A 27,995-nucleotide genomic window follows, 5' to 3' on the forward strand; every position below is an offset into this window, starting at 1 on the left:
TGAAATACCAGTGGCATAGCCTCCAGCGTCACAGCAACACACAAGCCACCACAGTATGACAAACTGACAGACAAGTGGGGGTTTTAAACCACCAATAGACCATTAAGTCTATTGAAAAAATAAAATGAAAGCCCTCAAGTCACCTAATGGATCCTAGAAGAATGTCAAGCGGCCACACCTTGAGAACTTCAGTATAGTAGATTTACCTAAAGAAGCTTAAACTAAAACTGGATCCCTGGGCAACTGTGATTAGCTTCTCAGCAGTTATTTACAGATTTATTTTGTGTAAAAAATGGAACTAGAAGCATACAGAAATAGCTGATATGAAGAAAAAAAAAGCACAGCCCTATAAGTAACTTAAGCAATGCTTACGTGCTTGACTGCTAACTGAAAGGTTGGTGGTTCGAACCCACTCAGCAGCTCCTCAGGAGAAAGACCTGGCCGTTTGTTTCCATAAAGATTACAGCTTGGAAAACCCTGTGGGGCAGTTCTACTCTGTCCCACAGGGTTACCACGAGTCAGAATCGACTCAATGGCACCCAACAACAAAAATTAACCTTAAAAGATGCACACCTAAGAAGTGTTTCAAAGACTATTCAAGTCTAATTGGGCAGGGAAGCAGATGATACATTCAGAGAGATAGAGGTTGGTCAAAGGAAACTTTGTGGAGGAGGGAGAGCCTAGGAATTTGAAGTGTGAATGAAAGAGGGGTGGACATTCTGATGAGGAGGAACAGAAGTGTGAGCAAAAGCATAGAGCCCGGACGGTATGCAGGATACGAGGAGACCAGGCTGGCAGGAGGGGGTTCATGCTGAAGGAATGAGTGCATAGTAGAAATGTCAGCCTGGCTTGGGTCAGAGTTTAGAAGGCTGAGAATTTGGACTATAAACTTCACCCAGGATGCAGCATTTTCTTATTGTTTTTGGACTTCTTTGTTTTGTTTTTTTTATTTTTTGTGGTGTCATAACTACAAAACACTTCCTCTTGGAAGCCTTCCCTGAATTGCTCTTCCTCTTTGCTCCTATAGCATTACCATACTCCTATAGCATTAAAGAAGCTTAAACTAAAACTGGATCCCTGGGCAACTGTGATTAGCCTCTCAGCAGTTATTTACAGACTTATTTTGTGTAAGAAATGGAACTAGAAGTATACAGAAATAGCTGATATGAAGAAATAAAAAGCACAGCCCTATAAGTAACTTAAGCAATGCTTACATGCTTGACTGCTAACTGAAAGGTTGGTAGTTCGAACCCACTCAGCACCACAAGGTGGGTTTGAACCCACCTTGACCATTAGTGCTAATATTTCATTATAATGTGGAAGATTTGTATATCTTCCTGACAATACTATGAGTACTTTGTTGTTGTTGTTGTTATGTGCCGTCGAGTCAAACCCGACTCATTACGACCCCTCCTTGGGTTTCCGAGGCAGTATCACTACGGAAGTAGGATTGCCCAACCTTCCTTTAGGATCATGGTTATGTCTGTTCATTCTTTGAACTTGAAGTCTACAGAGGATATATAGCAGTCCTTAAGATATATATTAATTATAGTTAATAGGTACATGCAAAGTACTGTGCTAAGTATTTTCTGTGTCATTCTTCGTGCCTAAGAGATAGTATAGTGTAGAAGTTAAAACCATGGGCTGTGGAGTCAGCCTGCCTGGGGTTAAATCCTAGCTCTACCATTCATTGGGCATGTCACTTTAAATAAATTGACTAAGACACTCCAGTCCTCAGTGTCTTCCTCATCTACAGATATTAAGTCTTATGTAAGTGAGTGCTGTTATTATCACTAAGAAGCCCTGATGGCACAGTGGTTAAGTGCTTGGTTTCTATCCATAAGGTTGGCAGTTTGAACCCATCAGCCTCTTCATGGGAGAAAGATGTGGCAGTTGCTCCCATAAATATTACAGCCTTGGAAACCCTATCTGGTCACTATGAGTCAGAATCGACTGGATGGCAACAGTTATTATTATCACTGGAGTCCCTGGCTGGTACAAATGTTAACGAGCTTGGCTGCTAAGCAGAAGATTGGAGGTATCTTAGAAGAAAGGCCTGGCAATCTCTTTCCCAACAGTTGGCCACTGACTCAGCAGAGTTCTGCTCTGACAGACACGGGGTCGCCATGAGTATGAGTCAACTGGACAGCAATTGGTTTTTATTATTATTACTGTTTTACAAATCAGCAAATGAATACCTTGACTAAAGTCACACAGCTAATAAGTGGAGGGGCTGGGATTCACCCCTAGGCAGTCTGACTGCAGGGTCCATGCCTTCAACTACTACACCTTCAACATTTATGAAGAAAAGCACATCTGGTGTGGAAAGGGTAGAAGGAAGACCAGCAAGGTCATTGGCCACCATCTTGCTGTGAGGATATGTACCTGGGGCTGGGGCAGGCAGGGCAGGCAGCAGGAATAGAATGGCAGAGACAAAAGAAAGAAGAAATGTAAAATGTTTTCTTTTCGTCCCTCCTTTCCATTCTTTTTCCACCATCATGGCCTTCTAAAATCCACCCTCCAATCACTTTTCTTTTTTTTTTAAATCGGCTCCTTTATCCTAATACTTGTTCATTCCCTGGAGTTTTCCTTGCACCTAATTCATGCTGTTCTTTATTGAGAATGGCCTCCTTCCATTCCTGCCTATCAAAATATCACCAAGTTTTCAAGGCCTGCCACAAATGGATGATACCTTCACTGGAGTCCTTTCAGCCAAAAGTCATCACATCCAGCTTGGAACCTAGACCTCTCCTATGACCATTTTCACTTTCTAGCTTAAAACTGCCAGAAGGAAAGCTTCTTGAGGGCAGTTTAAGACCAAGACTGGCTCACATTTGTAGTACCACATTATAAGACATAATGCCTGGCATGGTGATTGAGTGGATAAAGGAATTCATACTTTGATAGGCTAATGAATAAATGAGTGGGAAAATGAACAAATTTTAAGTGCCAAGTATATTTTAATCACATGCAGCTCTACTCAGTTAGTAAATCAGACTTCCTATGAATGTAGATTCAGAAGGCCGCACCAATCAACTACTACTGACTAGCCCCTGGTATAGTTCACAGTGTCCACGTGATTATTGCTGCTCTTTGCAGTGATCTTTATCCACTTGACCAGTTTATACAGATTCCCAAAGCAGCACAGAGACACAGGAACCAAGCAAGGTGTGACAGCCTTCCTGTCTCTCTCCTCACCATTTTGCCAGGATTGAATGAATGAATGGCATAAATGAATAATTGAGCTTGACACAGAAAGGAAATTAACATTTTTAAATTTAAGTGTAGGGGAGTCTCCCCATCCAACCTCCATCCTTGCCCCCACCCTCATCCCCACCCCGCTCTTAGGGCAGAGATTTAATGTGTACCCTTCTAATCCTCTTTCTCTCTCTACCACACACAAAGTCTCTCTCTTTCTATTACACACACACACACACACACACAGATACATACACATTCATCCAATCACTTACTGACTTGTCCTAAGAAGCCACAAAATACAAGAAACCACTCCATCCTTCCCAAGGGAAATAACCATTTGGCATACTAAGAAAAGTCAGCAAGAATATTTTCAGGAGATCTGATATGTCAGGGAGGACAAGATGTCCAGGCTGAGATAGTCAGGAAGGAAAGCTGAGAGATGATTGGGAAGATATGCTCCATGGTGTCCACTGGAAATCAAAATTCTGTTTTACAACATGAGGCCCTTGTGGCTTCTTATCTATTCAGAATTACACAGCAGCTTAAACAGTGAGATGAAGGCTAGTCTCAGATCCAGTGCCTGTGGATCGGGAGCTGGCTTCATTCTTACTTGTGCACACAGAGGGGCCTGGGCAGTGGGACGCAACCAAATCTGATTCCATCTGTACTGTGCAGTAGACTTGTCCATCCTATATATAGATGATCTGGGAACTTTAACCTCTGGTCTGTTCATAACCTCAGAAGCAGATTCAAGGGAAGATATCAAGGCTGGAAAATTAGCACAAGAGGCGTCGCTAAGAACCCACAAGCACCATGGTGCCAACATCAGAGCAGGAGGTGTGATCAGGCACCAGGAGGCAGAAGCTGGGGGCTTGCTTGGGAAACGATGGCAGCAGCTCTTCCAAAGGGAGCACATGTTCATGGTCCCTCTTGGGAACAGTGGTGTCTTAAAGGCCCTGCTTTCTCTCTTATAGGAGAACTTATCCCAAGCATAAATTCCTTGAGTTGTCATTCCAGACAACACTGAAGTTGTCCTTGACCTTCTACCCAGACAAAATCAAAGATATTCTTAACCCAGATCTGTGAGCAGCCTTTCCTTGGACTCCTTCCCCCTGAAGATTCCTAGCCCAAATCTTGCTTCCTAAGCTTAATTGTCATAGATGCTTCACAGAGAATTTGGGATTAACTCAGTTTCCAAACTCTCCTCTTGGACTCTCCTGGTGACTGGAGAACAGGGGACCAGAAGTCAAAAAGGGTCAGGTCCAAGGAGACCAGGAACTATTGGACAGATGCCCAGTTCCTAGATAAAATCAAATTCCAGTTGATAAAGCTAGACTTGGGCTCAGTGTACCCAGGGACCTCACTGCCCGCAATGGACAAATAGCATGGAATGAATTGAGTAGAAATGAATAGGTAAGGGGTTTTGTTGCCTTGTTAGTGTATCCCCTTGCCATCATCACTTCCTCTTTCCTGGTGTAGCAGAGTCGATGTTAACTCTATAGGTTGCTTTGTGGGACCTGGATAATCCCAGGCATCTGGTTCCCAGGTGAGAAGTCTGTTTTGGTTATTTCTAAGGCTCCATCTCCCCTAATCCCTCTTATCCCTCATTTCCCATCCTACCTACTTTCTCTAACTGAATAAATCCACTGTTGTCATGGAGACAACACAGTATCAGCATCTCTGTTCTTTGTAGATCCTTCCCAAAATCATCACTAGAAAGGACCCTACTTCTACCTCTTCAGTGTTTCTACAGAGGAGCCTTGTCTGAGAAAATATGGTGTGGCACTTGGAATATCTACTTTGATTTCCCACCTCTTTATATGTTTTCATTCCCCAAGTTTTACCTTCATCCTTCAAGGACTAGGCTTAATTCTGCTTCTTTCAGCTTGGGTTTCAGCACACTTCCAACTCCAGTAAGAATTATGTCATTAGTAAAAACAATAGTTTGGGTGACAACTATACTCCTTTTCTCACAAAGTGTGATAATAATTCTCCCCATGTGGTAGATGAGCTATCTCAGCCCAAAGCTTGTATGTCATTGAACCCTGCAGCCAAAGGCAGCTTGTTCAATGTTGCCCAACACATCGGTGTAAAACCTGGGCTGCAGTTTTCCCATGCCAACACTACCACCTTCAGAGGAATCTGCACATAGAGATTGAGTATAACAGCTACCATTATTAAGCACCAACTGTGTTCAAAGTTCTTTAGGTACAGATATTACTTAAGCTTCAAAACAACCTTGTGAAGCTGATGTCATTATTATCAGCATTTTATAGAGAAGAAACTGATGGTCAAGGAGATCCAGTAACTTACTTAAGGTCATATAGATGGTAAACATAGGAGCTGGATGTGAACTAAAGAATGTGTCCTTCAAAATCCACTTTGGACATGTCATCAGGAAAGACCAATTGCTAGAAAAGTATATCACATTTTCCAGAAGGTCAGTGAAAACAAGGGAAATCCTCAATGAGATGGACACAATAACACAACAATGGGCCCAAATGTACCAATGATCATAAAGGTGGCACCAGACCAGGCAATATTTCATTCTACTACAGATAAGGTTAAGGAGCTCTGGTAGCGTAGTGAGTAAGGCACTTGACTGCTAACCAGAAGGCTGGTGGTTCAAACCCACCAGCTGCTCCTCAGAAGGAAGACTGGGCAATCTACTTCCATAGTGATACTGCCTCGGAAACCCAAGGAGGGGTTGCTATGAGTCAGGTCTGACTCGATGGCAAACAACAGCAACAACAACAATAGATAAGGTCAAGGAGCTCTAGTGGCACAGTGCCTAGTGTATTTGACTGCTAACCAGAAGGTTGATGGCTCAAACCCACCAGCTGCTCTGTGGAAGGAGGATGGAGCAATCTACTTCTGTAAAGATTTACAGCCTCTGAAACCCAATGGGGGTTGCTATAAGTTGGAATCGGCTCGATTGCAGTGAGGGGGTTTTTTTTTTTTTTTTTTAATAGATAAGGTTACCATAAGGAGTTCTGGTGGTGTAGTGCCTAAGGCATTTGACTGCTAACCAGAAGGTTGGCAGTTCAAACCCACTAGTCTCTCTGCGAAAGGAAGACTGGACAATCTACTTACGTAAAGATTTACTCCCTTGGAAACCCAAAGAGGGAAGCTATGAGTCAGAATTGGCTCAATGGCAGTGAGTTTGATTTTTTTGGGGAAGGTCATCATGAATTGGAGCCAACTCAAAAGCAAGTAACAACAACTGAAAAAGGATTCAGGAGAGGGCGCTGTCCTAGCACTCACTGAAAGATTAAATCCTACTGTTTGGGGCCATAAGTTTCTTTCCCCATTGTCCTCTCCTCCTTTGACTCCTGAGGGACCCTCTCCTGAGTTTTTGTGAATGAGGAGAAAAAAATGTCATTGAACACTTCAACCAACTTTGGATTCCTCTCTTTGAGTGATAGATAGCTTTAATTACGCTGAATTACTCAGCCTCTCCACGCTTCTCCCCCAAGTCATTAAAAATAGATTTTCTCTTTGAACTCCACTCCACCCTTACGTCTCCAGACAGTCAGGAGTTCTTGGGAGGCAGCCCCAGGGTCAGCTTCTGGTCAGAAGGTTGCATGTTGCTTTAGTTGCAATCAGAGGCTCTGGAACCTCCAGCTGCTTTTCTGGGTTTTGTGCTCCCCCCCTTTTTTTAATGATATTGATCACATGGCTTTCACAGCTCAGAAAACAGGCAGGGGGCTGAGTTGATGTTTACTTTATGAGGATTTAAGGAGATCTAGACACTTTATTATTGATTTTTAAAGAAATGGATATAACACTGGGAACAAAGAATAATGAGTTACTCACATTAATTACTGGGAAGTTGATTCATAGGAAAGACCTTACCTGAAAATGTGAACTCAGAGGTGCTCTGCTCCCTAATCAGCCTGTGAGATAAGTGGGACAGGCATTGTCTCCATTTTAAAGATAAGGAGATGGAGTCTTGAAGAGGTTAAATTCACTTGTCCAAGGTCACACAGCTCATAACTGGCAAGACAGGACAGCCATCCTTGCTAGCACCAATATCCTGAGCTGTGCAAACAGAGTGACATTCCATAATAGGCTCAGCATGGAAAATGTGGAACCTGCTCACAGCCTCTTCCATTATTGTTCTGATCCTAGCCAGCTTAAAAAACAAAACGAAACAAAAATCCGCCCTCACCAACCTGTCTCGTTCTCCATCTTCTGATGTCACCTCTTTTGTGGTCTGGCTTCTGATTCACCAGCTGAATTCTTGTTAGAAAGGAGAGGAGACTAAAGTAAGCTAAGAGACATGTTGTAGTCAGATGGGTGAAAATGACAGGGGTGTCCAGCAAGCCTACCTAGGCATAGGCACTGGGACTTATTTTCCAAGGAGAAGAAAAGTGGCTCTCACAGCCAGCCCTGGGGCAGCCCCAGGAGAATGGGCCTTCCCTCCTCAGTCCTTGCCTCTGTCTCAACCCTACCACCTCAGTGTGGGAGTCAGGCAAGCCTGGATTTGAATCTGTTTCCGCAATAGACAGGTGACCTAGGGCAGATTACTTAACCTGAGACTCAGACCTGATTCAAGTTCCAGCCAGTGCACCTCATGCTCAGCCCCTACCCATTGGTCAGTGGAGGCTTATCTCTTGCTATGATGCCAAACAGGTTTCAGCAGTCTCCAGACTCAAAGAGACTAGGAAAAATGGCCTGGTGGTCTACTCCCGAAAATCAGCCAACAAAAAATCCTATGGATCACAATAGTCTTATCCATAGCTATTCATGGAGTTGGTACAGGACCAGGCAGTGTTTTACTCCATTGTGCATGAGGTCACCATGATGCAGATGCCAATTCAACAACAGCTAACAACAGCAGATGACAAAGTGGGGTTCCAAATGCCTCCCCTACAAAGTTGGTCTAAGGATTGAATGAGATAATACATGTACAATACCTGGCACACAGTAAGTACTGGATAAGTGGCAGCTTAATTATTATTGCTGTTCCTGCTACTTTATTTCATTCAACAAGTTCAGTCAAGTGCCCAGCAAGGTAGTGGTGGTCAGGGGTCTACAAGGCCCCATCACTTCCTCCCAGATGCCTGGAAAGCAGATCCAAAAAGAAGACAGGATCTCATTCCTGCCTCCACATCTAGCACCCCCCTCCCAGACACAACAGGGGAGATTTAGATTTAGGTGCTTCTTCAGGCATCCAGTAGACAGTCAGCTCTTTCCTCCAAAAGGATAGGAGAGAGAACAAAGGTATTTTTTTGTGGAGACTTGTTGAGCCATAGGTGATGTAGTACCAAGCATGTCAGGAGCTAGGAGGAGCCTGGCACTTCCATGGAGGGTCCACTTTAGTTTCCATGCCTGAGAGCAGTCAAGACAGGGCTGGGAGCAAGGCCACCTCGCCCCAACCATCTGCCCACATCCCACACCCTGTGAGGACTCTGAGCCATGGCTACCATCTGCTCCCAGGTATAAAGAGATGGAGAAACCTCTCAGGGCTGATTACACCCATTCCCCATAAGGCTGACAAGGTTTGGGACAAGCTCATGAAGAAGAGAAACTCAACCCATGCATCCATCCCCTCAGTTCACAGCTAGCAACAACCTGCAAGATACTGAGAGCTGTGAGGTCCCAAGAAGCCAAAGCCTTGCCTGCCCTCAGCTTGCTTCAAGCAGCCTAACCCTGCTCTGGTCCTGCTTCAAATCTGGCTTCAGCCTTTCTCTCCTGGAACTGACTCCTGAGGCACCTCCTCCCTTCTCACACCTCACAAAGTCCCCTTAAAGCTTGTTGGAGAAGAGCCAGCAGTACCATCAAGGGCAATGAAGGATTCTCCTCTAGTTGGCCACTTCACCACTCACTGCGAGACCTGGGTTAAGCCAGCCCTTTGGGGCCACTTTTTCTTGTGGATCAAATAGAAATCATAATACATAACAATACCTTGCTTCTCTTCCTCCTTGAGGAATTGTGCAGATCAAATGAGATCGTGTGTCTGAAAGCATTTCAAAAATGCTAAGACCCTCTATACCTTGCTGTGACTGTGTTATTGATCTCAGCCCATAAGCCAGCCCTGGTCTGGGCATCTCATCATCTGCTGTCAGCCAGTTATGTGAAAGAATGTCAGATCTTTTCTTGAAAACAAGTTTGGACTTGAAGGGGTTGGAGGGAGGGACTGGCAGAGAAGGACCAGCAAAAGAAGGTTCAAAGAAAAGATGCAACAGAGCCACAATGACACTTCAGCTGCTATGCACCTAGCCCCGGTCTCTAGAGACCAGAACCCTGTTGATCAGGCCAACTGCATGCTCCAACCAGGCTGTCTGTGTCACCTCCCACCCCGCCACCTGGCTCCCAGCCACTGAGAGGGCCTCTGTTTCTTCCCTTGTGTCTGAAAGCAGGGGACACGTGTGTAGGGACAGATGGACCATCTGGCAGGGGCAGGCAGATTCCAGGGAAGCAAAGGATTAAACACTCAGTCTCTGAGGGTCCCCACCAGCCTAGGGAACAGCTTTCCCCGTCTAATGCTTCTCTCTTGTGTTGCTGCGAAGGAATCCTGCAGGCCTCTTGAGTGCTGAGTACCTGTGCCAAAGCCCCAAGACTGAGCATCTTCTCTTATCCATTGAACCACATCTGTGTTTATAGATGCCTCTGCAGTGCCATCTATCCCATCATATTGAAATTCTGTTTCCTTGGTTATATTGTTGTTTCCAGTTGCTGTCAAGTTGATTCGGACTCATGGTGACCCCACGTTTTACAGAGTAGAACTGCTACATAGGGTTTTCTTGGCTGTAATCTTTATGGAAGCAGATCACCAGGTCTGTCTTCTGCAGCTCCACTCGGTGGGTTTGAACTGCCATTCTCTAGGTTAGCAATTGAGCACAAACCATTTGCATCACGTAGGGATCACACCACAGGTTATAGGAAAGCAGAGACTGTAAGCCCAGGCCTAACAGAGGGCTTAGCACAACATATGTGCTCAGTAAACATCTAAGGGATAAATAGGACTCAGCCACAATCCATTGCCAGACTGTGTTTCTCTGCTAGATCCCTCTAGGTTCTCAGAACCAGGTACTCTACATGGGATGGCAGAGATGTAGCAGTGATTCAAGCTTATTGAGTCAAGGGCTTTGGTTCCAAAGTCCAGGACTAAGGAAGTCTGAAAGGTTGTGTTCTGGTTACCTAGTGCTGTTCTGACAGGAAACATACCACAAATGGGATGGCTTAAACAAACATGCATTTATTCTTACAATTTGGAGGTTTTAAGTCCAAGTTCAAAGTTCCAGGGTCTAGGGTCTGAGTGAAAACCTCTCAACCTTGGGGTCTAGCTCTGCCTCCTGCTCCTGGCCCACTGGAGCTAGAGGTGTTTCTTCACTCAGCTGCTGGCTGCTGAGGCTGAGAAGCTCCAAGGTTGACAAAAAGGCAGAGACCCAATGTTACCAAACCACAGGGCAGGCCATTACCTTAAGTCCATTGTAAGTCCCAAGGTCGGCAGAGCATAGCAGGCTGCTGAGCAATGACACAGCTACATGCAGGGTCCGAGCGTGCCATAGGCTAGAGACCATTCTCAACGCTTCTCCTTAAATACAGGAAGCAGACCACATTCCAAAGGCAGCTAATCAGCTGCTTGTGGTAGATCCCACCATGGAGCTGATTGCCAATCTCATTATGGGGAATAACTACCACCAGCTGCCCAGCCACTCAACCAGGCCCAGCCAAGTTGACACACAAACTGAACTACCACAGGTTGGCTGAGTTCTAGTCTACCTAAAAGTGCCACAGAAGAAAAGTCTGGCAATCCACCTCCAGAAAACCAGCCTTTGGAGCATGGTTCTACTCTGACACACGTGGAGACACCATGAATTGTAATCAACTCGACGGCAACTAGTTTTTTTTACCTGAAAAGTGGTTTGTTCACACCAGAGCTCTGTCCAGGATGATAGTAAATGCTGTGCCTTTCTGGCCTTGCCCTGGACAGCTCAAACCCTAGGGGTCGACCGTGTTCTTCAAGATCTTCAGGAATGTGGCTGGCTGGTTCTAGCAGCCTCCCTCAGTGACTGGTCCTTGCAACCAATAATGATGTGGTGTTTTGGTGACCTAGTGCCGCTCTGACAAGAATATACCACAAATGGGATGGCCTTAACAAACAGTTTATTCTCTTACAGTTCAGTAGGCTAGAAGTATGAGTTCAAAGTGCCAGGCTCTAGGGGCTGTATAAAAGCCCCTCAACCTTGGCCTGCAGCTCTGCCTCTTGCTCCTGGCCCACTGAAGCTAGAGGCGTCTCTTCACTCAGGCAGCTACTGGCTGCTGAGACTATCAAGCCCAAGGTCGACAAATAAAATGGCACAGTCCCAACGTTACCAAACCATACAGCAGGCCATTAATTCAATCCCATTGTAAGTCTCAAGGTTGGCAGAGCATGGCAGGCTGCTGAACAATGACACAGCTACATGCAGGGTCCACGTGTGCCATAAGCTAGAGATTATTCCCCAAGGCTTCTCCTTATGTACAGGAAGCAGGCCATATTCCCTAAGGCAGCTAATCAGCTGCTCACAGTAGATTCCACCATGCAATTGATTACCAGTCTCATCATGGGGAATACTATATCCAGTTGCCCACCCACTCAACCAGGCTCATCCAAGTTGACACACAAACTGAACTACCACAATTCCACCCCTTGTCAACTGGCAATCTGTATATATATTCGTTGGGTGGCATCTGTACAGATCTCTCTCACTGGGTGGCTCTAGTCCCCTAGCTCCTGAGTGGTAACCTCACCCCCTTGGCCTGGCAGGCCCTGTTCCTCTCCCTCTTGGGCATGGCAGCCCTGTCCCCTCACTCTTGGGTAGTGACTTGACTCCGTCCCACTGGCCCACATGAATGAGCAGCCCCACACTCCAGAACCAAGTTGGTGAAGGCCTGGCTCTTTGAAACCTAGGGGGCTGTGGTGGTTCCACCCCCAAAGGCCATGATCCTACCCTTGAGGCTAAGGTAGTTCTGTTTCCTGTTTCCTTAGTCTCTCCGCTTCTGCCAATTAATGCCCAAGGGCAACCCACTCCGCTGCAAATCTTTCTGCCCAAAGGGCACTTAGCTTTCTTGCTCCATGGCCTGGCCATCCTGCTACTCTATTTTATGCCGGTCTCTTCACCAATTAATGCCTGAAGGCAACCCACTCTGCCAGGAAGCCACATACCCAATAGCACCCTGTTTTCTCCTCCTTGGGCTGATAAGGTTGTTGCTGTTTAATGCCAGTCTCTGGGCTCTGCTACTGCTGTCTTTCATGCTGGTCTTTCTGCTGGTATCTCTCTGCCAGTCTCTTGGCTCTGCTCCTGCCATCTCTCATGCCAGTTTCTTGCTCTGCTCCTGCCGTCTCTCGTGCTGTATGCCAGGGTCTCTCTGCCAGGGTCTCGGGTCAAGGACGCACACCACTCCTGTTTCCACATTTTAGGTATCTGTCAGAGCAGCATCCCACTCTCTCAGTACCATATTCTGTTCTAGTTACCTAGTGCTGCTCTGACAAGAATATACCACAAATGGGATGACCTTAACAAACAGGAATTTATTCTCTTACACTTTGGAGGCTTTAAGTCCAAGTTCAAAGTGCCAGGCTCCAGTGGGACGGGAGCAGGATGCAGAGCTGGACCCCAAGGTTGAGGAGCTTTCACCCAGCTCCTAGAGCCTGGCACTTTGAACTTGGACTTAAAGCCTCCAAACTATAAGAGAATGAACTCCTGTTTGTTAAGGCCATCCCATTTGTGGTGTACTCTTGTCAGAGAGGCACTAGGTAACCAGAACATGTGGTAATGGCCCTGGCTGTGCTGGACCTCGCACCCTGTGGGCTACCTACTATAATGCAATAAGAAAGTAGTAGAGAGAGAAAACAACCCTTCATCCTTTGCACACCCTGCTGGGCCCTTCCCACATGAATCTCCAGCCCAGCTGAATCACACAGCAAGGAAGCCACTGGAGATGTGGGGCTCCAGAGCCATAGGAGCCAAGAATACAGTATGAAAAAAAAAAAAAAAAATAGAAAAAAACAATCCTATAGCCATCAAGTTGATTCTGACTCATAGCCACCATATAGGACAGAGTAGAACTTCCCTATAGAATTTCTAAGGTTATAAATCTTTATAGAAGCAGACTGCCACATCTTTCTCCCATGGAGCAGCTGGAGGGTTCTAACCACTGACCTTTGGTTAGCAGTCAAGGGCTAACCACCAGAGCTCCTCAACACAGTATGAGTCACCTTTAATTAAGAGTATTTCTTAAGCAAATGACTTAATATTCATTAAAGGCATAATTATAAGACATTAGATCAAGCAGAAAAGAATGCAGAGCGTGAGGGTGGAATCTAGTCCAAAGCAGCTCTGTGGGTCCTGGTGAGAAGGTGGTGGAGGGGGTTGAAGAAGGGCCCCCTCTGATTGTACTATTCTCAACATCACACTTGTTGGCCAATCAATCCACCCTTATATCCCAGCACTCAAAAAGGAGGGGGTGGGCACAGCCTTGGGCATAATTAAAATGCAATAATAATAAACAAACACTAAGTAAAGCGTCATGCAGTGTTCCATTAAACTCTGAGTCAGCTCTGACAAAGCACCTCCTGACTCTGTGGACACTCTCCAGGAGAGAGTGTCTTCCTACTTGAGCTTCCAGAGGCAGCTCCCACCCTGCCCCACTTCACCCGCCTCTCCGGGGCCTGGCACAAGCAAAAAAACCTTCCCTTGGAGCTGCACAGGAAAGTGACCCTTGACTCACGAGGTTTAAACTTGGTCCTCTAAGTGCTCCCAGATTTAAAATTATTAGAGCCAATTTTTCCCTTCTTGTTATAAGGAATCCTGATGGCACAGTGGTTAAGCACTCAGCTGCTAACTGAAAGGTTGGTGGTTTGAACCCACTAGCTGCTCCTTGTGAGAAAAATGAAACAGGCTGCTTGCATAAAGATTTACAGCCTTGGAAACCCCATGGGGCAGTTCTACCCTATCCTATAGGGTCACTATGAGTCACAATTCAACTTAAAGCAATGTTTTTTTGTGGTGTTTTTTGGTTGGCATTTTTATTAGCTGCCATCAAGTCTGCCCCTGACTCGTGACAGAACCCATGCACAAAAGAGCATGACACAGCTTAGTTCTGTGTCGTCCTCACAAAAGACTGCATATTGGATTATTGTGATTTCTAGAGTTTTTTGGGCTGATTTCAAGTAGTAGATCACCAGGCCTTTCTTTCTAGTCTACTGTGTCTGGAAATGCCACTGAAACCTGTTCAACTTCATAACAACAGGCAGTCCCCACTGACAGATGAGTGGTGGCTGCACATGAGGTACACTGGCAGGTAACTGGACCTGGGTCACCCACAGGAAAGGCAAAAATTCTATCCTAAACAACCATTACCACCAGTTTCTCCTTAGGCATAAAGCGTGCACATGCATGCAGGCATGCACACACACATACACACACATCAGTGGAATTTCTCCCATAACCCCAAGGCAGAATTGTATTATGTTTCTCCCTAGCTCCAAGCTCTAACATTTAAAGACTTCTCTAAGAAGCTGGTGCCTAAGCATTAGACTGCTAACCAGAAGGCTGGAGGTTCAAACCCACTAGCCACTCCTCGGAAGGAAGGTTGGGCAATCTACATCAGTAGTGATACCACCTTGGAAACCCAAGGAGTGGTCGTTATGAGTCAGATCCAACTCAATGGCAGTGTGTGTGTGTGTGTGTGTGTGTAAGAAGCTGAGCTAATCTATGTCAGTGCTTCTCAAACTTTAGCATGCAGAAGAAAAACCAATTTCCTGGGGCTAATACCCAGAGTTTCTGATTTAGTAGATTGGGCAGAGGCCCCTGGATTTTCATATCTAGTAAGTTCTCAAGTAATGTGAGCATGCAAAGAATGGGAATCTCAGAATACTTAACTTGTGCTCGTGAGGAACCTGTGCACAGACCAGGAGGCCGTCATTAGAACAGAACAAGAGGATACTGCATGATTTAAAATCAGGAAGGGAGTGCATCAAGGTTGTATCCTTTCACCACACTTATTCATTCTGTAGCTGAGCAAATAATCCAAGAAGCTGAACTATATGAAGAAGAACGTGGCATCAGGATTGAATGAAGACTCACTAACAACCTGCAATATATAGACAGTACAACCTTGCTTGCTAAAAGTGAAGATGACTTGAAGCACTTACTGATGAAGATTAAAAACTACAGTTTCTACAGAATTTCAATGGCAAATCAGAAGTCTTTTCAGCAAATGGTAAAAGAAAATTAGATATCCATATCCAAAAAAAAAAAAAATCTTTGAACCATGCCCCTCACAATATATATAAAAACTGAACAGAGTGAAGGTAAAAGAGCACCAAAGGGCATAAGAAAAATTCGTAGGAGATAGGTTAAAAAAAAACAAAAAACTACAGTCTGCAATATGAATTACACCTCAACATAAAGAAAACGAAAATCCTTACAACTGGACCAATAAGCGGCATCACAATAAATGGAGAAAAGACTGAAGTTGTCAAAGGTTTCATTTTACTTGGATCCACAATCACCACTCATTGAAGCAATAGCCAAGAAATCAGACATCATATTGCACAGGGCAAATGTGCTGCAAAAGGCCTCTTTAAAGTGTTGAAGAGCAAAGATGTCACTTTGAAGGCAAAATGCACCTAAACCAAGTCATGGTTAATCATCTCATATGCCTATGAAAACTGGACAATCGATAAGGAAGACCAAAGAAGGTTGATGCCTTTATATTATGGTGTTGTCAAAGAATACTGAAAATACCATGGACAGCCAGAAAAACAAACAAATCTTCCCTGGAAGAAGTGCAGCTGGAATGCACATTGGAAGCGAGAATGGCCAGATTTCGTTTCACCTACTCTGGTCATGTTGTCAGAAGGGCCTATTCCCTGGAGAAGGATATCAGGCTTGGTAAAGTGGAGGGTCAGCAAAAAAGAGGAAGACCCTCAACAAAATGGATTGACATAGTGGCTGCAATGATGGACTCAAGTATAGCAAGAATTGTGAGGCTGGCACAGGACTGGGCAATGTTTCATTCTGTTGTATGTAGGGTCACTATGAGTCAGAGACAACTCAACAGCACCTAAGAACAACAACAATACCAGCATTGCTGGTTCAAGGACCATACCTTAAGAACCATTGCTCCTTGAATAGACACAAGGCCACCTTCTCATAAGAAACATTCTGTTGGCCAGTGGGTGAGAGAGTAGAGAGCTTACAGACTGCATATATTCCAGCTCTGTGGTTTTCACAGGTCTCCCAGGTTGACCTAAACCTACCTTTCCAGACATAGACCCTTGCCCTCGGTCATGGTTTTCTGAAGAAACTCTGTTTTCCTTTGTTTGCTTATGTGGTCTTTCTACCTGGAATAATCTTAGACCTCATCTTCATCTGTATAAATATTATCCATCCTTCAAGACCCAGACACCATGCTGCATCTCTCATGAAGCATTCTAGATTCTCCATCTAGAACACTGCTGCCCAATAGAAATGCAGTGTGAGCCACAAATGCAAGCCAGAAATCACAATGTATAATTTTAAATTTTCTAGCATCACATTGGGAGCTCTGGTAGCATAGTGCCTAAGGCACTTGACTGCTAACCAGAAGCCTGGTGGTTCAAACCCACCAGCCACTCCTCGGAAGGAAGATGGGGCAATCTACTTCTGTAGTGATAATTCCTCAGAAACCCAAGGAGGGGTCGCTATGAGTCGGGTCCAACTCGATGGCACATAACAACAACAGTAAGCATCACATTAAAAAAGGGTGAAATTAATTTTTATAATAGGGTTCATTTAACCCTAAAATATATGTGAAATGTTATCTTTTCAATGTGTGCCAATACAAAAAAATTTTGAGATTTTTTTAAAATTGTGATTTGGGTGAAAGTTTACAGAACAAAATGGTTTTCCATTCAACAATCCATACATATTCAGTTTTGTGACATTTATTGCAATCCTCAACTATAATAGCATTCTTCCCACTTCCTCCTTGTTCCCCCCTTTTCCCTTCATCCTTCCTTCCCATTCCTTCCTGCCTTCCTAGCTCTAACCCCTGGGCAAATGCTGTCCTCTTGATCTAATGAAATGTTTTGAATTTGTTTTTTGGATTTTTTTTTTTTTTTATACTAAGTCTTCAAAATCCATTGTGTATTATATACTTAATCTGCCCTAGCCGCATTTCAAGTTCTCAATATGCACATGGGACTACTGACTGCCATATTGGATAGCATCAACATAGAAGTATTTTCTCTTTGCTCTGAATCCCCTGAGCCCTCTCTCAGTAATTCTCTTAGAACTCATCACTTTTTTGGGGGGGTTTATCTCTAGTATGTTTGCAACTTGAAGGTCATGGCTGTGTCATAACGCTGCTGTTGTTCTTTATTCCTCTGAAGTGCCCAGCACTGCCCTGTAACTAGCTTGCATGTAGGACATGACCAATTAACGCTGACTGATGAATGAAAATAGAAACACATGGATATAAGAAAGAGCGAGAAAGGCCCATGGGAACATCTAACTTGGAGGGTCTTCTCCCAGTCCCTGTGGCATTTCTTTCCTCTGGTCTCTGTATGGGTATTGGATCTTTGAGGAGATTATTCAATTTTATAACACCTCCTTCTTATAAGTTTCCTGTTTCACGTTGCTCATCAACTCAGTGCATTAAAAAAAAAAAAAAAAAATCCCACCAGGAGAGCCCAGGAAACAGGGAAAATAGTTGTGCTATTGGTTTCATGTTTGGAGAAGAACAGGGTTCTCACTATCTCCGTGGCACTTGGCGTGAAAGTGGGCTTTGTTGCTGGAGACACTGCTCCCATTCAGGGCCCCCTTTCCCAGCTGCTGAGAGCCGGGCTGTGTTTTGACAGACGGGCCAAATGCAATGCAGACAGTTGTTTTAATTTCCAGCCAGATGCAGACATCACTCACAAGGAGCCCAAAACCCAAGAAAGGGAGTCCGGGCACTGGACTGCTGCTCTCAGGCCTCGGAGGGTGGGATGGAGGGGGCCAGCGGAAACAGACCAGGCGGCTAAGGTCACAGATATCCTGAAGGGCTGAGTCACCAGGCCTGGGAGAGGCACGCTGAGAGCCCCCTGGCCGGCACCTGTCAGAAGGTGCTTCCTGTAGGCATGTAAGCAATGAGTCAGGGCTCAAAGATCACTCCTTCCAATGATGTGAAATGGCTGGATATTGTCTTTTAACTATACTGGTTGTATGGGACAAAAATCAAAAACAGAATCAAGGAGGAATGAGATAAATGATGGTGAACAAAATCCTAGAGTTTTAGAATTGGAAGGAACTAATGCAGCCCTAAAGGAGGGAACTTTAGTGGTGCAATATTTAAGCACTCAGCTGTAATCCAAAAAGTCAGCAGTTCAAACCCATCATGCCGCTCAGGAGAAAAGACTTGGTGATCTGCTCCCATAAAGATTACAGCCTACAAAATCCTATGGGAGCAGTTCTGCTGTCATATAGGCTCAATGTGAGTTAGAATCAATAGCCACTGCACCACCAGGGCTCCTTGACTCAACAGTATACAACAGTGTCAACCATACAGCCTTGGATTCAAACATACTAATGGTTATGAAGATGGCACAGCACCATGCAGCAGTTTGTTCTGTTACGCATCGAGTCAGTTAATGTACTTAGCTGCCACTGGGAAGGTTGTAGGCTCAAGTCAACCAAGACGTACCTCAGAAGAAAGGCCTGATGTCAGATAGAGTCTGGTGGAATGGAATCCTCAAGACTATGGCCCCAGGTTGTCCTTTGGGCCTAGAATTGGACTCACTCCCATGGATTGGCTCTCAGCCCAACAGCAGAAAGACCTACATGCAGAATACCTACCCCAGGGTGATGCACCCACATATTCTAGGGAGATGCATCCCTTAGAGCAATCAGCCATAGGACACCAGAGGGACAGCATTCACATAGAGGGAATCCTGGACAGACAGGAGTACATAGTTAAGAAGGGCACAGGGAAGGGGTGGTTACAGGGATGGGAGGGGAGGAGAGTGTGTTATGGTCGGGGATGGTAATTAGGGCGTAAAATCAAATGTCCATGAACTGTTGAATGTCAAACAAATTCTACCATGTAAATCTGCACATAAACCACAATAAAATTTTAAAAAGAAGAAGAAGAAAGGCCTGGCAAACTACTTCCAAACTGTCAGCCATCGGAAATCCTATTGAGTACAGTCCTACTGGGGTCAGCATGAGTCAGAATGGACTCATTGGCAAACAAAGACATACGCAGGGTTACCATGAGTTGGAGTCAGCACAATAGCTACCAACACAAACAACGACAATGCAGCCTTCCACAACCACCCTGACAGAGTCACCTTGACTCTGCTTAAGCCCCCAGTGATGGGAATTCTTTTGCAAACTGAGGTCAGTTGCATTGTTGGACAACCCTAACTTCCTTATATTGAACTTTCCTGAAACTATTCACTCATGAGTCCTATTGGAGTCACATTTAAAAAAAAAAAAAAAAAAATTGCTGCTAAGTCGATTCTGACTCATAGCAACCCCTCCTTGGGTGTCCAAGGTGATATTTCTACAGAAGTAGGTTGCCCAGTCGTCCTTTTGCCCTTCAGACATTGAGAAGCTATCTTCATGGCTACCCTGAGACTCCTCTCCTCTGGGCTAAATAGACCTCCAAAGTCCATCAACTGTACCTCAGATATGGCATCTGGTCCCTCCTCTTTCTGGTCACATTTCTGGAGGGCTGTCTGGTTGAACAACTCTCCTCTTATAGCATGTTGCAAAGATCTAAGCTCGCAACTCCCAGTGTGGGGTGGGCGTTCTCTCAAGCCCAACACTACATGTCTGTATATACAGCTCATGACCAAATGAGGCCTCTTTAGCTATTGCATCACCCTGCAGCTCATACTGGACTTAGAATCAGCTCAGAATCCCAGAGGTCTGTTACACGTGAGCTATTTCAAAGCAACTATCCCCCAAACTACAATTAAAATATTCATTTTTTTAAACCAAATTGTAAGATTTTATACTTATCCTTCCTGCATTTCATATTTTTTATTACTAAAGAAAAGTTCCAAAAGAAGAAGAAGAAAAGAAAGAAACCCATTGCCACTGAGTCAAATCTGACCCACCTCTGTCCTATAGGGCAGAGTGGAACTGCCCCCTTCAGGTTTCAAGACTGCAATCCTTTCAGAAGCAGACTGCTACATCTTTCGCCCATGGAGCAGCTGGTGGGTTCAAGTGGCTGGTAGGTTTGAACTACCTGTCTTCTGGTTAGTGTCGAGTGCTTAAACACTGCGCCACCATGGCTCCTACAAAGAGAGGTTAAGGATGTTTAAAGTGGATCATATCATTCACTTACAGAAAGTCCTTCTAATGCAAACTGATAAAATGTTATGATGTGAATATCATATCATATCAGAAGGAGCCCCCAACAGAGAAAAGGCAGGCTCCTTGGGCTGACCATAGACCTTCCATGATCTGGCTCCTGCTTACATCTCTCACCCTACCCCAATCTCTTGTACAACTTGACATTCAAGTTACACTGAACTTATCCATGCTTAAGGAGCCCTGATAGTGCAGTGATTAAGCACTCAACTGTGAACCGAAAGGTTGGCAGTTCAGACCCACCGGGGGGAGAGAGATGTGGCAGTCTGCTTCTGTAAAGATTGACAGACTTGTAAACCCTATGGGGTAGTTCTATACTATCCTATAAGGTCATTATGAGTCAGAATCATCTCAACAAAATGAGTGTTTTGGTTTTGTCCACGCTTACCTTGTTGTTGTTGTTGTTGTTGTTATGTGCCGTCGAGTCGGCCCCGACTCATAGCGACCCCTCCTTGGGTTTCCGAGGCAGTATCACTACGGAAGTAGGATTGCCCAACCTTCCTTCCGGGGAGTGGCTGGTGGGTTTGAACCGCCAGCTGTCTGGTTAGCAGGCAAGTGTCTTAGCCACTATGCTACCAGAGCTCCCACTTACCTTAGCTTATGATAATCCCTCAGCTTGGAATGCCCTTCCTGATTTCTGCATCTGCCACATGCCTCACTCTTACTCTTGAAAACTCACTCTCACTCCTCTGGCTCCTTCTTCCCCACAGGTTGTACTGGGCTGGCTGCCTCTAAGTGTCGGTGGCCTCTGGGGCTCACATCAATCCTATGCAATGATCACTCAGCACACTAGAACAATTGTCAGCTTGTAATTACCAACTCCCACTGGACTGTGGGCTCTGTAAGGGTGGGATCTGTGTCCTGTTTTTCTCTATTGCATAGTGATATTTTAGTGTCTTTACATAGTTAACATCTGGTAAACATTTACAGAATGTATAGTGTTCAGATTCGTCCTGAGTCTCTTAGGAGGATGCTGTGAAGGGCATTGCCATCAAATCCTTTGCCCCACCCCACCCCCTAGCTAGAGGCAGAACATCAAACTGCTGGACCACAGGTTATGTTTTCACCAGAGCTCATGATCCAGTAGGTGGGGGACCTCTATGGCCTAACAAATGAGAACCCATTCCCAACCTAAACAAATGTTTTTGTGGCCCAGCAGCCTCCTGCCCCAGTGAGCAACACATACCCAGGACATACCAAATGGAAGACTTCAGTCCTCCAACCCCCTTGCCTGCCCTTTATTGTCACACACGCTAGGCAGGTGGGAGTGAGCCATGTGCAAACAGACTGAGCTCAATTCCCTGCAGGGCCCCACCAGGAAGCAAGGAGGAGTTTGCAGGGGCTGCACTCTCTGAGAGGCAAGGTCCTGAACTGCAAATTCCCACTTTCCCCAGCAAGACAGAATCAGATGGGCAGCTTGTCTCCATAGATGTTCCCATTTAGCCAGACTTTTCAAAGGATGGGAGATTTACTAGAGAAACTGAATGCAGACATCAGAGAATGAGATAATTGGATCCAGGTGGTATATTTGCTTGGCTATAAAGAGACTGTGCCATACTATGAATATTATGAGATGGGAAAAGTTTCTCCTTCTCTTCCCTGTTAAATGTTTTCTGTGTACACAGGATGTCTCAGCCCAAGTCCAGCTGAAAGCTCTTCAGAGATGAGTTTATGCCACTCAACAGCCTTTCAACAGAGTTAACCATTTTCAGCACTTGCCACTGGTGTGCCCAGCTCTTGGGAGGATTTTGGGGACAGGCAAAAATAGATGGGAGGATTGGCTTCTACTTCTGGCTAAAGTGAAGCACCTGGGTGGTACAAACAGTAACACACTCAGTTACTAACTGAGAGATGGGAGGTTCAAGTCCACTAGAGGTGCCTCGGTAGAAAGGCCTGGCAATCTAATTGAAAAATCAATTATTAAAAACTCTATAAAGCACAGTTTTACTCTGATGCACACAGGGTTGCCGTGAGTCGGGATTTTACTCAATGGCAAATGGTTTTGGTTTTTCCTGACAAAGGCAAGATGCCTTTGGCTTGCCACCTCAGCAGTACATTCTGAGAAGCCCTATTGCCCTTATGCTGAAAACACTGATGCCACTGATTTGCCTCCCAGTGTCACCTCCTTAGGGGTTTAGGTGAGCCTAAACATACGTCTTTGAGCTGTCACAACCTGATCTCACCATGCTCTCTTTCTACTCTCTGCTAGGTCACCAGAGTCCCTGTGGAATCATGTGAACAGTACACAACTTGTGGGGAGTGCCTGAGCTCGGGGGACCCTCACTGTGGCTGGTGTGCCCTGCACAACATGTAAGTTTGGGAAGTCCCGAAAAAGGACCTAAAATACAGAAGGCTGGGTCCTTTTCTGGGAGTGCTACTGTGGGATGTGACAGTGGTTTGCAGGAAAAGAGGAATTTCCCTTTCCAAAGCAGAGCAAATTTTAATAGGAGTTCTAAAGTTGAAGTCAAGAAGAGGCCAAGAGGGCATGGGCAGGACTTCTTTCCAGGTACAGAGCCTTTGCCTCTCTGGCTTTCATTTTACTTCAAAATTCTGCCCTGCCAGCTGCTCTGAAGTCATGTGTCTGCATCCTTGTCAATATAGGGAAGGCTAGCATCGTTAGTTAGAAGAACTCACAAGGAAAACTAGGAGATCTCTAGGTTTCCCAAGAACCTAAGTACTTCCTGCCCAGAGTTTACAGACAGTTCTGCCTTAGAATCAGGAGGTTGGGACTCCACTTAGCTACTGTGTAGCCCTGGAGGAATCCATTGACGACTCTGGGCCTCTGTTTCCCCATCGCTAAACAAGGATAATGCCTTTCTCAGAGGTGAAGTGTGATAATTAAATGAAATAATAACTGCTTTGTCAATAAGGAAGCCCAGAAAAGGACACAAATAATAATAATAATTATGGGCTCTGTACCCTTGGGAGGACCCTTCTGGCATCATTATTTTATGATTCCAAGAAGTCCACATCTCACTCCAACTGGCCTCCATCCCTATTCAGATACATTGCCTGCCATTGACTACCAGCTCAATAGAAATGCAAAATCACACTTAAACTTCCTAATTCGAGAAGCCCCAGAAGGAGAAAAAAAGGGTGAAAACCCGAAAGGAGGGAGCTGACTAGGAATTCTGTTGCCCAATGGAGTTGGAAACCCCATGGCTCCGTGCCAGCCAGCAACGCATCTCCATGAAATGTGCTGGGCTTGGGGTGGAGGCGGAGGCAGAGGGCCAGAGTTCAGGGTCCCGCACAATAGCTCTTGGCTTCCAGCCTCTGCAGCAGGTGTTGAGAGGGCTCTGGAGGGAGGGAGGGAAGCAGGCGCCTCACAGATGCAAAATCCGGACTGGATTTGAGCCCATGAACACTGGGTTTCCCACTTGGGTTTGAAGGTAAAAGATTTCTCAGAAAGTGTTGTGAAAATGCTCTTAGCAAAACCCAGAAAGTGGGTCTCCGTTTAGGCCAGACAAGTGGTAAAGATGCTGTTGCCACCCACATTGCAACCCAGGAATGGCAACAGTGGGTATATTTGGGTTCCCACCAGCCAGCCAGTTCTCTCCTCAAAGGAATTGCTCCCTCTTATGAATCTCACAAGGAACTCTGGTGGCACAATGCCTAAGGCATTTGACTGCTAACCAGAAGGTTGGAGGTTCAGACCCACTAGCCACTCTGTGGAAGGAAGACTGGGCAATCTACTTCCGTAAAGATTTACTGCCTTGGAAACCTAAAGGGGGTCACTATGAGTCAGAATTGACTCGATGGCAGTGAGTTTGGTTTGGTTTTGGAAAGAACTTCATAGCCCCCATCTCCTCAATGAAGGGTGTCTAGAGCAACCTGCACATTCATTCTGCAGTGATCATGTCCAACTCTACCACCCACTCCCTACTCCTCCCTATACCTCCCAGTTTCAGTGCTGGTAGAAATGTCTAGAAGTACAACAGTATAAAATTATAGATTAGGATGATTTCATTTATTCAATATCAAGAACATTTGCTTTCCTCAACTTCATTAACACCTATAAAACTCACTGCCATCATGTTAATTCTGACTCATAGTGACCCCCCCCCTTGGGTTTCTGAGGCTATAAATCTTTATGGAAGTAGATTACCCCATCTTCCCTCTGTGGAGCAGCTGGTGGGTTTGAACCTCTGACCTTCTGGTTAGCAGTCAAATACTTTAGGCATTGCACCACAATCTACCAATAATCCCCAGGTCTCCCAGTTGCCCCGGACCACCCCCATCATCCACCTGGTCTAAGTCTGCCAAACCAAACCAAACCAAACCCACTGCCGTCAAGTTGGATCCGACTCATAGGGACCCCTTCTTGGGTTTCCGAGGCAGTATTTCTACAGAAGTAGATCGCCCAACCTTCCTTCCAAGGATCGGCTGGTGGATTTGAACTGCCAGCCTTCTTGTTGGCAATCAAATGCCTTAGGCACTACGCCACCAGAGCTCCCTAGAATGACTGAGCCCACATCAGAATAGTTCCAGAAATCCTCTGTCCTCTGAACTACCTACCTACCCAGTGTCAGAGAATTCTTCTACCTGCCACGGCACATCCCTCCTTCCAGCTGCTCTGTCTACCAAGAATACATAGGAAGCAAGATTTTTCCTGTTTATATCCAGAGGTTTCTCCTCTTCAGGGTATTCTCTTCCTCAGACCCTCCTGTAATGCCCTCCCACCAACCACTGACAGCCTGCTTTGGGAACAGGGGAATGAAGAGATGGGCCCAACTCCAGCTCCCAGGCCCACACGTGTGTCATTACTGGAGGCAGAGGGCTGAGGGAGATTGCTAAAGAGCCTGTGGGTCTGGGGGGATTTGAAACCTTCCTGTCTCTTCTGTAGGCCTTGCTCTTGCAAGTGTGTTATTGTCTCCCAGGCTATTTATCTCTGTTAGGGCTGTTGCCATAAATAGTATGATAAAAAAGAGCCATTTCAGTGAGTCAATGAGATAAAGGCTCCAGTCAAGAGCTCACTTTAGAGCTATCTTAAGGATTCACTTAAACCTCAATAATTCTTTTCTTTGACAGCATTCATATTTAGATCCATTATGTGCCTGGAAAGGAAAAGGGGGAGGACTTTAGGGGAAGCCAGGATGGGAATCACTGCTTGATTGTGGCATCTCTTAATGCCCTGGTGGCTATTTGGTTTGGAGAAGGACCAGCCCTGGAGCCTGGTCCCGGGTGATGTGGTAGGCAGCAGTCAATCGCTCCTGTGGGCAGGTGTCACCATGCCCACCTGCCTTGGTGACTGGAGGAACCCAGAGCCAGAGATGAAGATGTTGAAGAAACAGCCACACAGCTTTCTGACAGAGGCAGCCCTGGCAGCGACTCCTTGTCTGTCTCTGTCTCCAGGCATTATTTCACACCACAAACACTTACTTAAAATATACCATGTGACAGGTGGAATATCCCAATGAATAAAACATAGCTCCTGCCTTCAAAGAGCCATTAATCCAGCCACAAAATCACATGCACACTGTCCGCACACAGCTAAGACCCACTCTTGTTCTTTTAAATTCCTCTGGAGGAGAATAATAATATTGACCATTAGTAGTAGTAGTAGTGGTATAAGGGCTAACACAAATAGAGCACCCAGTATGTGCCCAACCATTGCCTAAGCACTGACTCATTTAATTTTTACATAACAACCCCATAAGGTAGGGTGTTGTGGTCATCACCATCATCCCCATTTCACAGTTGAGGAAACTGAGGCATAGAGCAATTAAGTAACTTGCCCAAGAGAACACAGCTAGTAGTTAATAAGCTGGGGTTACAACAGGCAACCTAGCCCCAAAGTTCATATTCTTAGCCTCTTGTTAGACTACTTCTCAAGTTCCCTAAACTTTCCTCATTCACTCATCAGAGCATCCTACCCCTTGCTTTGTCAATGGTTATTCTTTATGCATTAAGGAACCCTGATGGCGCAAAGGGTTAAGCACTCAGCTAGTTACCTAAAGGTTGGCAGTTTGAACTCACCCAGCACCTCCGTGGGAGAAAGACCTGGCGACCTGCTCCTACAGAGTTTACAAAACCAAACCAAACTCACTGCTGGCGAGTCAGTCCAACTCAAAGCAACCCCTCCATGGGTTTTTGAGGCAGTATCACTATGGAAGTAGATTGCCTATTTTTCCTTCTGACACCTGGAAAATCCTATGGGACAGTTCTGCTCTGTCACATGGGGTCAATGTGAGTCCAACTTGACACCTACCAACAACATTATTTCTGTATAAACTTGATGGGATTAAGCCCATTTTCTCTTAGTCTGTCCTTAGCTGCAATAGAGATGATCTGTGGGAGTCACCAAACTCCATTGGGACACAGTGAAAGTTGTAATGAGCATCAGGAGAACAAACCCCTCTTACTTAGCCCCAAGAGGCAATGAAGCCAAACAGATGGGTCTCGGAGGCCTTACCTCTTGTGAATCTGTGTTTGTGGCAGGTGCTCCCGCAGAGACAAGTGCCAACGGGCCCGGGAACCTAATCGATTTGCTGCCAGCATCAGCGAGTGCATGAGCCTCGCAGTGCATCCCAGTAGCATCTCGGTGTCTGAGCACAGCCGCTTGGTAAGTAACTCAGCAAGGAACGGGAGCACACAGCACACACACATGTGGGTGTGTTCCTTGCACACGTGCGCAAGTATCTGTAAATTGATTAGACTTTATGTGTTCCAAGGAAACTTTATATTTATAGAAAACCTATAGTAATTCTTACTGTAAAGGGCACAGCCATTCTCCATACTCCTTGCAAATTCATTACCCATTGATTGATGCTGTAAATTTGGATTTTGCATTAAGTAACAAACATCTATGATGTAATCCAATCCAATACCAAATAACACATTCTTTGGTATATGCTGTGTTTGCAATCCTCCAATTGCTACACCCCTTCAGGGAAACCTGCAGAGCTGTTTCTGTGTGTATGTTAGTGTGTGTGTGAGTGTAGGTGTGTGGGTGTGAGAGAGAGAGAGAGAGACTGAGACTTAAAGAGAATAAAATATTCCTTAACCACCTGTCAAGATACAACCGAAAATATTTCATGTCCTTAGGCCCTGCACTATTTCATTCCAAAGGCTTTATGAGCTTTCACAAATGTTAATTAGTGAACTTTCCACAGATTTGGTTCATCACCACCAGGAAGTTTTGACTCCAATGGGGCTAAGGAATAAACACGAGAGTTTGTGTGGATATGTCTTGGCCTCCTGGAAACAAAACAGGGGGGATTCAGGGGCAAACAAATGTATGGGAAGACTGTAATACTCATTAGGACTGGGAAGCCCACTGCAAATCAATATTGCCAGGTGTTAATAGGAAGTTATGCAGGGAAACCCACATAAGTGGGTCCCAACTCAGAGGCCACAAAGTTATTGTCACCATGAACCTTCATATGTTCTCCCCAGTGTCTGATGGAATCAGTTACATTTCATACCTATTATTTTAAATTCCCAGCCCCATTACCA

At 45.3% G+C, this 27,995-nt stretch overlaps 1 protein-coding gene across 1 annotated transcript in view; it reads left to right on the forward strand.

Moving 5' to 3' along the window:
* The window catches only part of PLXNA2 (plexin A2), a 249,759-nt gene that overhangs the window by 133,515 nt on the left and 88,249 nt on the right, over window positions 1–27,995 (forward strand). The window contains exons 4-5 of the mRNA XM_007953098.2: window positions 22,750–22,850; window positions 26,979–27,102. Of these exons, the coding sequence (XP_007951289.2) occupies window positions 22,750–22,850; window positions 26,979–27,102 (225 nt within the window). The remainder of the gene's footprint in view (window positions 1–22,749; window positions 22,851–26,978; window positions 27,103–27,995) is intronic.

This window comes from Orycteropus afer, unplaced genomic scaffold (assembly GCF_000298275.1).
Source record: "Orycteropus afer afer isolate SDZICR_OR568_19922 unplaced genomic scaffold, OryAfe1.0 scaffold00013, whole genome shotgun sequence".
NCBI lineage: Eukaryota > Metazoa > Chordata > Mammalia > Tubulidentata > Orycteropodidae > Orycteropus > Orycteropus afer.